Consider the following 13379-nt stretch of genomic DNA (forward strand, 5'->3'; position numbering starts at 1 on the left):
ATTCTTAAATGTTTGGTTGAGTTCACCAAGGAACCCATTTGGGCCGGGTGCTTTCTATTAGGAAAGGTTATAAATTATTGATTTAATTTCTTTAGTGAATATAGGCCTGTTCAGGTTGTCTGATTTCTTCTTGTGTGAGTTTGACAGATTGTCTTTTAAGGAACTGGTCCATTTCCTCTAGGTTTTGAAATTTGAGGGCATAGTTGTTCATAACATTTCTTTACTATCCTCTTAATGTCCATGGGTTTAGTAGCAATGTCCCCTGTTTCTGGTATTGGTAATTTGTGCTTCCTTTTTTTTTTTTTTTCTTAGTCTTGCTAGAAGATTATGAGTTTTATTGATCTCAACCAGCTTTTGGTTTTGTTGATTTCTCTACTGATTTCCTGTTTTTAATTTCATTTTAATTTCATTTCTGCTCTATTTTTTATTTTTTCTGCTAACTAGGAGTTTAACTTTTCTTTTTCTAATTTCCTAAGAAGCTTAGATTCTGTTATTGACCTCTAGTTTCATTCCACCATGGCCTGAGAGCATATGTTGTATGATTTCTATTCTTTTATTTATTTATTTTGAGAGAGGAAGACTGCATGTGCATGTGGGGGGGAGGGGCAGAGAGAGAGAGAGAGAGAGAGAGAGAGAGAGAATCCCAAACAGGCTCCTCACTGTCAGTGCAGAGACCAGACATGGGGCTCAAACTCACAAACCATGAGATCATGACTTGAGTCAAAGTCAGACGCTTAACTGACTGAGCCACCCATGTGCCCCTCTATTCTTTTAAATTTGAGGTGTGCTTTATGGCCAACAATGTGGTCTGTCTTGGTGAATGATCCATGTGAGCTTGAGGAAGATGTGTATTCTGCTCCTGTTCACTGAAGTATTTTATAGATAACCATTATATCCAGTTGATTTTCTGTCTGCTGGATCTGTCCCATCTCTGATAGAGGGTTGTTGAGCTATAATAGTAGATTCATCTATTTCCCTCTTAGCGTTCTCTCCGTTATTGCCTCATGTATTTTCACACTTGGTTAGGTATATACATGCTAAGGATTGTTATGCTTTCCTAGAAGGTTGACCCCTTTATCATCATGCAATGCCTCTTTTTATTCCTGGTAAATTTTCTTGCTTTGAAGCCTGCTTTGTCTGAAATTAACATAACTACTCCCACTTTCTTTTGACTGTTGTTAGAATGGTGTATTTTTCTATATCCATTTACTTTTAATCTGTGCCTGTATTTAAAGAGGTTTCTTGCAGGCAACATATAGTTGGGTCATGTTTTTTGATCAACTCTGATAATCTCTCTCTTTTAATTGGTGCATTTAGACCAGTGATGTCCTATTTTTGTCTCTCACTCTTTTTATGCCTTTTGATGTTTAATTGAGCATTTTATGATTGCATTTTCTCCCTTTCTTAGGATATACTTTAAAAAAAATGTTTTCAGTGTTTACACTAGAGTTTATAAAATATATGTACAATTATTGCAAATGCACTTTGGTACAACACTATCCCATTTCAGAAGTAGTGTGAGCACCTTATAATAACAAAATCATCCTACCTTCTCACTCCCGTTCATTGTATCATTATGGACATTAATTTTACATATACACAAGCATATATATGTACATCGCACATAATTGAACACATTGTTGCTATTTTGAACAAACTGTTTTAGATTAAATAAGAGCATTAGAAAAGTTTTTATTTTACTTTTATTTATTCCTTCTCCAATGTTCTTCTCTTTATGCACATATAAACTTCTGACCTAGATCTTTTTCCTTCTCTCTGAAGAACTTCTTTTAACATTTCTTGCAAGGCAAATCTGCTGGCAACAAATTCCTTCAATTTTTGTCTCAGAAAGTGTATCTCTTTCCCTTGTGAAGGATAATTTCATAGGATGAAGAATTCTAAGTTGGTGGATCTTTCCCTTCAATATTTTAAATAATGTACTCTCTTGCTTGCATGGCTTCTAAAAAGTCATGTATAATTTTTTACTCCTGTATAGGTAAGCTGTTTTTTTTCTTTTTTCCTTCTGGCTTATTTCAGGATTTTTTTTTCTTGTTTATTTATTTTGAGAGCGAGTGAGCACAAGCACGTGTGAGCAGGGGAGGGGCAGAGAGAGAGAGAAAGAGAGAGAGAGCGCACAAGAGAATCCCAAGCAGACTCCACACTGTCAGCATGGAGCCAGACATGGGGCTCGAACCCACAAACTGGGAGATCATGACCTGAACAAAATTTAAGAGTTGGACTCTTAACTGACGAGGCCACCCAGGTGCCCCCCCATTTTTTTTAAGTTTATTTATTTATTTTGAGAGAGAGAGTGCACACAAGCAAGCACGCGCAGGGGAGGGGCAGAGAGAAAGAGGGAGAGAGAGAATCCCAAGGAGGCTCTGTGCTGCCAGTGTGGAGCCCAATGTGGGGCTCAATCCCATGAACCATGAGATCGTGACCTGAGCCAAAACCACAAGTCAGATGCTCAACTAACTGAGCCACCCAGGCACCCCAGGATTTTTTCTTTATATTTGATTTTCTGTTAGAAAATTATATGCCTAGGCTTAGATTTTTGTTTCGTTTTTTAGCATTATCCTGCTCTGAGTTTCCTGGATCTGTGGTTTGATGCCTGGCATTAATTTGGGGAAATTTGCAGTTATTATTATTACAAACACTTACTTTCCTTTTTTTCTTTTCCTTCAGGCATTCCCATTACATGTATGTTACATCTTGTAGAGTTGTCTTTGATTCTTTCTTAGAATTTCCATCTCTCTCTTTCCATACATTGCCATCTGCTTTTGCGTGCTACTTTATCCATTAGAGCCCTTAGCATAGCAATCAGTTGTTTTAGATTCGTGGTCTGATACTTCTAACATCCCTGTCCTATCTGAGTCTAGTTCTGTCTCTTGAAACTCTGGTTTTTGGCCTTTAAGTAGGTTTTGAAATTTTCTTAATAGCCAGACTTGATGTACTGTGTAAAAGGAACTACTGTCAAAAAGGCCTTTAGTGGGGCTCCTGGGTGGCCCAGTCAGTTGAGCGTCCGACTTCGGTTCAGGTCATGAGCTTGAGACTTGTGAGTTCGAACGCCGCCTCAGGCTCTGTGCTGGCAGCTCGGAGCTTGGAGCCTGCTTTGGGTTCTGTGTCCCTCTCTCACTCTGATCCTCCCCTGCTCATGCTCTGTCTCTATCTCTCTCAAGAATAAATAAAACATTTTTTAAAAACTAAAAAAAAAAACAAACCCAAAAAAGGCGTTTAGCAACATGGAGCTAGGATGTGGAGCAAAGGGGAGTGTTCTCTCGTTGTGAGCATGCATCAGTCTTTTAGTGAGCCAGTGCCTCTGGACTGTAAACCATACAAGTGCTTCTCAGCACCACTCCCCTGCAACTTCTCAATTGTTAGGTGAGACCATGGGGGGTGGGGATTGAGTACTTTCCTTTTCCCACATGGAAGACTAGCGTGGGCTGGAATTGCCTATTCTCCATCCCCCAGGTTAGCTAGGCTCTAATAAATCCCTACTGGTTAGACTCCAGTTAAAGCTTTTCATGAGGGCAGACCTTGTTAAAAAGAGCAGAATACTGTGCTGTATTTCAGAATGGTTCCTTTTTCTTCATCCTTGCCAGAAGCAGGGGGATATGTTTCTCAGATATTCACTATAAAAAGCTGGTAGCGCTCCAAGGCAAAACTCTGGAGAGTGTGGGGCCCCTAATGACTGGGTCCTCCTGGAGTTTTTATGCCTCAGACTTCTCCACGCTGAGCCTCCAGCAGTTTGTCAATTACAGTTCAGGTTTTGCTACTTGAGCCACTGGTTCCCTGGGAGGTTTTAGCTGATCAATTTCTGCTCTAGTAAATTGTGATTCTCTTAATCTGCCTGTCAGTCTTCAATTTGGAGGGCAGGAGTTTGCCCTGTGGCCGCACTTCTCTTGCAGATCTAAGAAAAGTTGTTGACTTTTTTTTTTCATTCTGTTCACTTTCTGCTTGTTATTGGAATGGATTGTCAACTTCAAGTATCTTAACATGTTGGACCAGAAGCCATCCCTTTGTTTCTTAAATTAGTTTATTACAGTTATATTCCTTTAAAACTATGTAACAATTAGAATTATTTCTAACTTAAAAGGATAGCCTACTGCATGTAGTTTTGTCCAGCTTTTTGTCTCATTTTGTTGCTAAGAGTCATTCACATTTTCGCACCTAGATGTAATTAGTTCAATTGATGTAGCATAATCACACAAAGAAATATCATACATCAATTTATTCATTTTTCCTATTAATAACAACTTCTTGGGTTGTTTCCAAGTTTGTGGTACTGCAGTCAGTGTTGCTGTGAAAATTGTTGAACACATCACCTGGCATAGGTGTGCAAGGGCTTCCCCAGGAGTATAGAATTGCCATGTCATAGGGCTTGAAAATGTTTGATTTTATAAGATAGGACTTAACTGTTTTCCAAAGTGCGATTTAATTTATACTTCCATCAACAATGTATATGAGGTCCTGTTTATCCACATCCTCTCCACTACTTGATTTTGTTATACTTTATACATTTTGCCAATTGAATGAATGTAAAATGGTATCTCAGTATAATCTTGATTTCTATTTCCCTGATCACAAATGAGTTTGAACATTTCTTTCTGTTTGCTGCCCATATGATTTCCAATTCTATGAAATACCTATTGATGACTTTTCCCTATTTGGGTTATTTATTCCTAGAAATTCTAGGGACATTTATGTTTTCAATACCAATCTTTTGTCAATATTGTGGATATCTTTTTCCAATATGTAACCTGTCTTTCTACTTTCTTTAAAACATCTTTGAACAGAAGTTTTTCATATAGGATAATTTATTAATTGGGGCGGGCGCGCCCCCCCCGCCGTGGTATTTTCTATGACCTGAATGTTTGAGACATTCTTCCCTAAGGTCAGAAATATACATCCACATATGGTTTTTACTTAATATTTTAAAATTTTCCTTTTAACATTTAAGAATTTTATTAATCTATAATGGACTTTTGTCTACAGTGTGAAGGAAAGATCTAATTTCAACTGTTTGCATGTGAATAACCATCCCTCCCCACCCCACTGGTCTGCCTGGCAACTCTACATTGGTATGTCTGGGCTGTGGATTCCATTTCTTTGGTCACTTTGGCCTTCAGTAAAGTTTTATAAATTTTGCTATCAATCTTTTACATATTGTATTTTTTCTTGATATATAATTGTTGCTATTTTAACTTGACTCTCATAGAAACACTTAAATATTCTAGTTATGGATATATGGAATTGACTTTTATATCTTGATGTTATATGAAAAGACTCAACTATTTGCTATTTTTAATAATTTGGCTGTAAATGTAAACAATCCTGTCACTTGCAAACAATGGCAATTTTATGTGTTCTTGTTCTTTTTACAATCTTTATGGATTTAATTTTGCTAGAACATAGCAAAATTCTTCTGTTTCCTCATTTTAAAGAGAGTACTTTTCACCAACAGTTATGAGGGTTCCTTTCCTCCAAATCATCACCAACACTTATTATTTCTTGTCTTTTTTATTTTAGCCATTCTGACTAGTGTGAGGAGATCTCTCATTGTGGTTTTGATTTGTGTTTCCCTGATGATGAGTGATGTTGATCATCTTTTCATGTGTCTGTTAGCCAGATGTATGTCTTCTTTGGTAAAATGTTCAGGTCCTCTGCCCATTTTTTAATCAGATTATTTGGGGTCTTTCAGTGTCGAGTTGTGTAAGTTCACTGTATATTTGGATATTAACCCCTTATTGGGTACATCATTAGCAAATATCTTCTCCCATTCAGTAGATTGCCTTGTCATTTTGGAGGTTTCCTTTTCTGTGCAACAGCCTTTTATTTTGGTGTGGCTCCAATAGTTGAATTTTACTTTGTTTCTCTTGCCTGCAGAGACGTGTTTAGAAAAATGTTTCTATAGCTATGTCAAAGAAACTACTGCTTATGTTTTCCTCTAGGAGTTTTATGGTGTACTGTTGATGGGAATGCAAATTGGTGTAGCCACTGTGAAAAACAGCATGGAGGTTTCTCAGAAAATTAAAAATAGAATTGCCATATGATCCAGTAATTTCCCTACTGGGTATTTACCCAAAGAAAATGAAAGCACTAATTTGAAAAGATCTATGTACCCCCATGTTTATTGCAGCGTTATTTACAATAGCCAAGATGTGGAGGCAGCCCAAATGTCCATCCATAGATGGATAAATAAGATGTGTGCATATCTACAGTGGAATATTAACCATAAAAAAGAATTGTATCTTGCCATTTGGAACAACATGGATGGACTGAGAAGGTATTATTGCTAAATGAAATCAGACAGAAAAATATAAGTATCATATGATTGCACTCATATGTGGAATTTAAGAAACCAACCAAACAAAAGACAAAAAACAGACCTTTAAGTTCAGAGAAAAACTGGTGATTGCCACAGGGGTGGTGGGTGGGAGGTTAGGGGAAATAGATAAAGGGGATTAAGAGTATACATATTGTGGTGAGCACTGAGAAACGTATGGAATTATTGTTGAATCATTATATCATACACCTGAAACTAATATAACACTGTGTTAATTGTACTTCATGTTTTTAAAAAATACTTCTAAAATTTCCCCATTAGGGTGATATACACAGAAGATATTTATTTAAAAAAATTTTTTTACTTTATTTTTTATTTTATTTTTATTTTTTATTTGTTTTATTTTTTAAATATAATTTATTGTCAAGGTAGCTAACATACAGTGTATAGGCTATGCTCCTGGCTTCAGGAGTAGATTCCCAAGATTCATCACTTACATTCAGCCTCCAGTGGTCATCCCAACAAGTGCCCTCCTCGATGCCCATCACCCCCTCTCCCCCACCCCCCCCATCAACCCTCAGTTCTCTATATTTAAAAGTCTCTTAAAATATATCCTTTGTCAGAATAAGTTTCCTTCTCCTCCTGGTTTCCTAAAGGTTTTTTCTTAAAGTTATGAATTGGAGTGGTTTTCCCTTTATATTTACTTTTTATTTCCTTTAGTCTATTCATGTGTTAAGTTATAGTCATGTATTTTCTAAATACATATTTAGATTTACATGTTTAGATTGTAGCTTTTAAATGCAATCCTTGCATTCCTGAGCTAAACTCAACTTGATAACAGTGTATTATCTTTTTTACATACTGAGGAGTTGATTTGCTAATGTTTTATTTAGGATTTTTTATAGTTATTTTCTTTTTTCAAGTTTTTAGTTAAATTCCAGTTAGTTAACATACAGTGTAACATTAGTTTCAAGTGTAGAATCTAGTGATTCGTCACTTATAATACCCAGTGCTCATCATAACAAGTATCCTACTTAACACCCATCACCCATTTAACCCATCCCCCCACCCTCTTCCTTCCAGTAACCCTCAGTTTGTTCTCTATAGTTAAGAGTCTGTTTTCTGGTTTGCCTCTCTTCCTGCCTGTCCTCCCTGCATGTTCATCTCTTTTCCAGTGAAATCATATGGTGTTTGTGTTTCCCTGGCTGACTTCTATCACTTAGCATAATACTCTGTAGCTCCAACCATGTTGTTGCAAATGGCAAGATTTGATTCTTTTTTTATGGCTGAGTAATATCCCATAGTGTGTGTGTGTGTGTGTGTGTGTGTGTGTACACACATCACATCTTCTTTGTCTATTCATCAGTTGATGGACATTTGGGCTCTTTCCATAATTTGGCTCTTGTTGATATTTATATTCATGAGTAAAATGGATGTTTATCCTTTCTCATGCTGTCTTTGTCTAGTTTACATATCAAGATTTTACTGGCCCCCCAAAAAGGAAATGGCTAATATTCCTCTTTTTCTGATCTCTGAAAGAATTTGTAGAAGATTCAAATGACCTGTATCTTGAAAGTTTGGGACGTGCCAGTAAAATCACGTAGGCTTGGAGTTTTCTGTGAATACTGTTAACTACTGTTTCAATTTTTAAAAAGTCTGTCTTATCTATAGTTATGTCTTTTTCATTCATATAATTCATAAAATTATTTATGTCATCTTTTTTTGATCAGTCTATTATGAGGTTGGTGTTTTCAAATCTTGATCTTCTTTTAGCTTTGTTTTTTAGTTTGCTGATTTCTGCTCAGATTTTTAGTATTTTAGTATCTCTTTATTCCTTTTGGGTTTATTCTATAGTTTTCCTAATTTTTAAGCTGGGCATTTAATTCCCAGCTTAAATAAAATAAGCTTGCCTTATTGAAATTTTAGTCCCCTTCAGTTGGTGTACTTGGGTCTGGAAGGATTCCACCAGCATTTCTGACCCAGAAAGGGTCAATAATTCTGACCTACTCCTTTTCTTGCTGTCATAGTCCCTCTAACACAGGACCAGACCTGCACAGGTGGTTGTCTCAGGGGCACTTTGCTCCCTAAGACTGTTTCAGAACATGTGCTCTGTATTTCAGTGTGATCTTAGCTTAACTGGTCACTTTTTTTTTTCTTCTAGTACTATTTGTTAGGTCAAAAAACTGTTAATGTGTGGAGATGCTAGAATTTAGAGGATGTGACCCCTGTGCTTCAGATGAGGAACCCACAGGAGTGAGGTGGGATGTCCAGTGAAACAACCACTAAGGAAGAGTGAAACCCAAGTCATGATACTATAGACTGTGCTCTTTCTACTGAATCAACTGCTCTCAACACATATGAGTATACATTTTACAAAATGGCAGGGTCATAATGACCTTGTTCATTCAATATGATCAACATACACAGTCTCTTTTTTGTGATTCCAGAAAATGCAGTTGGGAAAAACATGACATTAGCAGTAAAACTATGTGATTTGCTTGCCTCATGAGGGCTTGTGTGTTTTGTATTGTTTACCATTATTGGTTCGTGTTTATTTGTTCCTATTGTATGTGAAGGCTTCATACTGCAGCGTTTCAGTGAGTTTAAGTCTTACTTAGAATATTTTTCTTTCTACTTTTTGACTTCTGAGAAGTAGCATGGCTCAAGGAAGGGAAATAGTAGAGAGATTGTGAGTGGGGGTAGATAAACAAATGGTAATTTGTCATGACCTTTGTGGAATAGACCCAGTGTTTTTTTACAGTGCAGCAGCTGACAATAGTCTGTTTCTGAAGAAAAATACAGTCCATATGCTTAGAAATGATGTATCCTGCATGCTCATTTTAAAGGGAAAAAAAGGCATTTATCTTAATTTTGCTGAGGTCTCTTTAGTATCCCTCTTGGGCTGTTAATATTTTTTTGGAAGACATGTCCTAGATTATGAATTGGCTTGCATGGGGCAGAGGTCTCCCTGAAACCCCTGGTTCTTAGTAGCCTCAAGAGAGGTGTTGCACAAGTTCTAAACATTCTGGGGTTGAAGCCAAGTGTTTGGTGACTGTGTTGCTTTTGCAGCTGTGGTTTAAATTAGAAACATTCTACCTTCTCAACAGAAAGTTTACAGGGATCCAGATTTTTTAAAAAGCTTTTTATAGCCTATAACTTCCAAAAGATGTATATTGGCCTCTATGTTTTGTTTTTTTGATTCAGAATAAATGAATTACAACAAAATTTAGATTAAGGAGAACTATACCTTTTGACAATATTTCTATAACAAGCAATCAATCTCACAATTAAGAAGAACGTACAATGAACTTACATTTTCTGTTTCTTTATTCTCCCTTTATGTCTTCAGGTATTTTTAAAATTTATTTTAAATATTCAGATATTCTAAAAAAAATTATATAAATCCTGGCCATGTCTGGGAGTAGAACAGCATACAGATTTAGGCAGTTCATCCATGTTTCAATGTGGTAAAAATGATCCCAGCCCTTCCAAACATGAATTTAGAGGCTTAGCCCACCACCAGTCTTACTGCACACACCAAGCAGGGCCCGTATGCACTTCAAGAGAACCTTTCGCGTGTGGGCTTCCACACTGGATGGCCTTATAACACACCAGCTTTTTGAATCCATTTCAAGGATGTGAGAAAACTATTTCACAAGATGCTATTCCAAAGAATTCAACTTTTATCGTATCACTGGTATTGATCATCTGCATGGGGAAATTTCCAGATGCTTCATGCTGCTTTGGGATTATCATGGCTTTACCTAATCCTCACTGTTCCATCCAGGTTTTAACTTTCAGAAAGAAACTTGGAGACACTTTTTATGTTCACCGTGTTGAGTTTGGGATAACAGTTTGCAAGGACAGATTTTAGAGTCGGACAGAAGTGGGTTGTACGCCCAACTCTGGCCCATTTTATCAAGGTGACTTTGAAACCGTTATTTATGTCCCCTTCATGAAACTGTTTCCTTATCTGCAAAATCGGAATAATTTCACTTGCTACTAGCTGTGTTATCCATAGCAAACAGGAGAACAAATGTGGAGCAGTTAGCACAGGACATGGCACATACTAAAGGCACAACAAGTGGGAGGATTTGTTGTTGTTATACACGTTAGTACAAAATTTGTACGGATATTATGACTTGGTTTTCATCTGGGGCAATCTACTCTAGGGTTAACATTCCTCTAAAATGTAAGGGTTGAACTAAAAACAACCTCTTATGAGCCCCTTCCAGTTCACTGAATAATTCAGAATAGAATTGATAAATTGACTTACGGCCTGAAAAGTTTATATCATCTAGGCTTCTTATGAAGGAACAGAGCAAAGTCCCAGATTCCAGAATGTCAGAGGGATGATGGAGTAGGTGAGGAAATGGGGATGGAATTTCTCATGGCACAGGTCCCTTTTCTGAAGGGATGAAATACTAAGCACTGGGAGGCTGCCTGACAAGGAGTGAGATGGCTGTATATAATATTGCAAATTCACGTTTGGGTAAGAACTTTGCAGGAAACAAAGATGCTAGTTTCTTAATATGGATCAATTAGTTTTTCATTCAGTGGATGAATGAGTCAATAAATGGGCTAAACCTGCTTCATGAAAATATTTATTTTCAACGTCTTCAATATTTTATTTCATTCTATGAAATGAATAATTATAGGTGACCAAAGATTCTTTAGGTCAATAGAATTGGAAAACCCTTGCCTCATGCAGTTCTAGGTAGTTGGAAGCAAAATAGTACAAATTGAGTCATTTTGAGGAGCAAGATATCATATGGAATATGGAGGGTCACTACTTTTATGTCTTCTCTCAAATTTAAGGATAAGGGAAAATGGTTACCTTTGTAATTATGTAGGATAGGGGAAAAGATGGAATTTTTACCCCATCTAAAAATACTTATTGCTCAAAGATGAAACACACCTACATGTTCATGATGGAGAAATGATAAATCAGGTCTTTAGACTGTGTCCCAGCCGTGAACTCTGAATTGTCTTGGCAAAGAGTAGACCAAGGGTAACACGAGGGTACAGGGAAAATGACTAATAGAGACACAAAATATTGTTGGAACTAGAAGGCAGCTGGCTACCTCCATTTATAATCCAGAATTTCATGTTTCTGCAGGGTCTTGGACCAGGAAAAAAATGTTGTGATTGTGTGAATTTTTGTGGATCTTTTTCTCTAAGGCTCTTCACAGATCAGAAGGTCGGGGCACCTCAGAAATTCTGCCTTCTATTGCACCCAGTTTGCTATAAAATTTTGTGTGCTCTTATTTGTGTGTCTTGATTACAAAATATCCACAATTTTAGGTGTTGTTCTTGCCTTTTCAGATTTCAAGTTGGAGACTTTTTAGGTCATAAGAGGAAAATGCTGCTGATCTTGTTCCTTATGGTAATTTGTTCCCATGTCTCTATGAACAAAGATCCTGGTAAGTTAAAAAAAAAAAAAAAAAAAAGTTATTTTCCTTAATTTTTATTACAGAAAATAGATCAGTTTGACCTACTTAAAGAGTTTTGCTTTGCTTTACTTTGCTTTTGATGGTGGTGAAGGGATGGATGGTAGCTCAATTTCTTTGTGATGTTATCCTGTGCTCCTTGAAAGATCATTTGTTCTGGACCTTATTCCTTGGTTATGATAGAAAGATATGAGAGCTATTATTTTGTCCTCAATTTCAACCCCTTTTAGGCCTTTGGGGAGGTTGCATTAAAATTCTATCATTTAATATTAGATTCAGGCCTGGAACATTTGGAATGTTTCTTCCTAGTTCATTTGTGCCAAAACATTGTCTTAGTTAAGTATCCAGATTTGCTCCAATTTAAACTGTTAGCTTATTGTAAAGAGAGTGCTTTTGCCCTGAAGAGAAAGCTCCATAGCTGTTTGCTGTCTGTCAGTTACCTTTGTCCAGTGGACATGAAGTCGAAATACTGGCCTGCCCCTCACTCCTTGACCACCTCAAAATAGTGACTACTTGTACCGGTCACTTCATGTCCAGGGCCACCTATATTGGCTTTCATAGCTTTCTCAAGGACTGTGACCTTGGAAGCAAGTTTTCAGAAGAGATAAACTAGACTTTGTTCTGCAAACATTTTTCTTTGATGTCTCACGGGGCTTGATATTAAGTTGTTTTAAAGAGAAGCAGTGCTTTTTCCCCAAGTGTTCCACTGTTCAGACATACCGCTGAGCTGTATCAGAACCTGAATCTGTCTCACATGCCAATTGTCCACATTTCCTTTTTCCATGCAAGATGTGGGGGCTTATTCATGAATAGAAAGGTCACTTTTGGTCACAAGTCAAGCCATCCTGCGCAGGGATCCCCTGACAGTCCTCGTAGGGATTCTGGCCTTCTCTTAGAAGACAATATTGATTCTCCGTCATTAAGACACTGCTGACTGTATGATTATCAAAAGAATCTCAAACTAGTTGAAATTAGGTTTCAGATTTAGAAGACAAGGTGTGATGTTATCCATCATGCCTCAACCAGACTGCTATCAAGAAAATGAAATCACACACAGGGTTGCCAACGCTGGTTTCCTAGCAGGTGTAGACAGAAAGAGATGGAGGTTATTTTCATTTGATTAGAATTTATCTTGTAACCACTTCTGTTCATCAGAATCTCAAAGTGAGGAAGGACTTTACATATTTTCTAGTAGAATCCACTCATTTGAAAGGTGAGGAACCTGAAGCCCAAGTATGTAGAATGGTTTGACAGGGCAGGTGGAGTTAGCTGATTAAAAAAAAAAAAAAAAAAAGTCAGGACTTCCATTATTCAAGTACACTATATTTGCTTAAATATATACCATCAGACAGACAGACTTCTCCCTACCACAGAAAAGACATAGATGTTCTACTAGAGTGGGGAGGACTCTGCATTCAAATGAGCAGGTCACCAATAAACAATATTTTGTGCTTGAATCCAGTGATTCCCTATCACATTAAAATATAATTCTACATACTTAGCATTGAACCTGGCACGAATGAATCCTTCAAAGTTCAGCAAAGTTATTGTATTCCTATATACAAATTCTGTTTTTAATAGAAACCAAAACTGTAATCCCTTTCCTAGCTTAGGGCATAGTGGTTTCCATCACATTTTACTTA

At 37.0% G+C, this 13379-nt stretch overlaps 1 protein-coding gene across 1 annotated transcript in view; it reads left to right on the forward strand.

Moving 5' to 3' along the window:
- Positions 1–13379, forward strand: part of COL6A6 (collagen type VI alpha 6 chain) — a 169662-nt gene that overhangs the window by 37114 nt on the left and 119169 nt on the right. The window contains exon 2 of the mRNA XM_040480168.1: positions 11612–11709. Within this exon, the coding sequence (XP_040336102.1) occupies positions 11612–11709 (98 nt within the window). The remainder of the gene's footprint in view (positions 1–11611; positions 11710–13379) is intronic.

The sequence above is a fragment of the Herpailurus yagouaroundi genome, unplaced genomic scaffold, assembly GCF_014898765.1.
Source record: "Herpailurus yagouaroundi ecotype Mexico unplaced genomic scaffold, PumYag 159, whole genome shotgun sequence".
Lineage (NCBI taxonomy): Eukaryota > Metazoa > Chordata > Mammalia > Carnivora > Felidae > Herpailurus > Herpailurus yagouaroundi.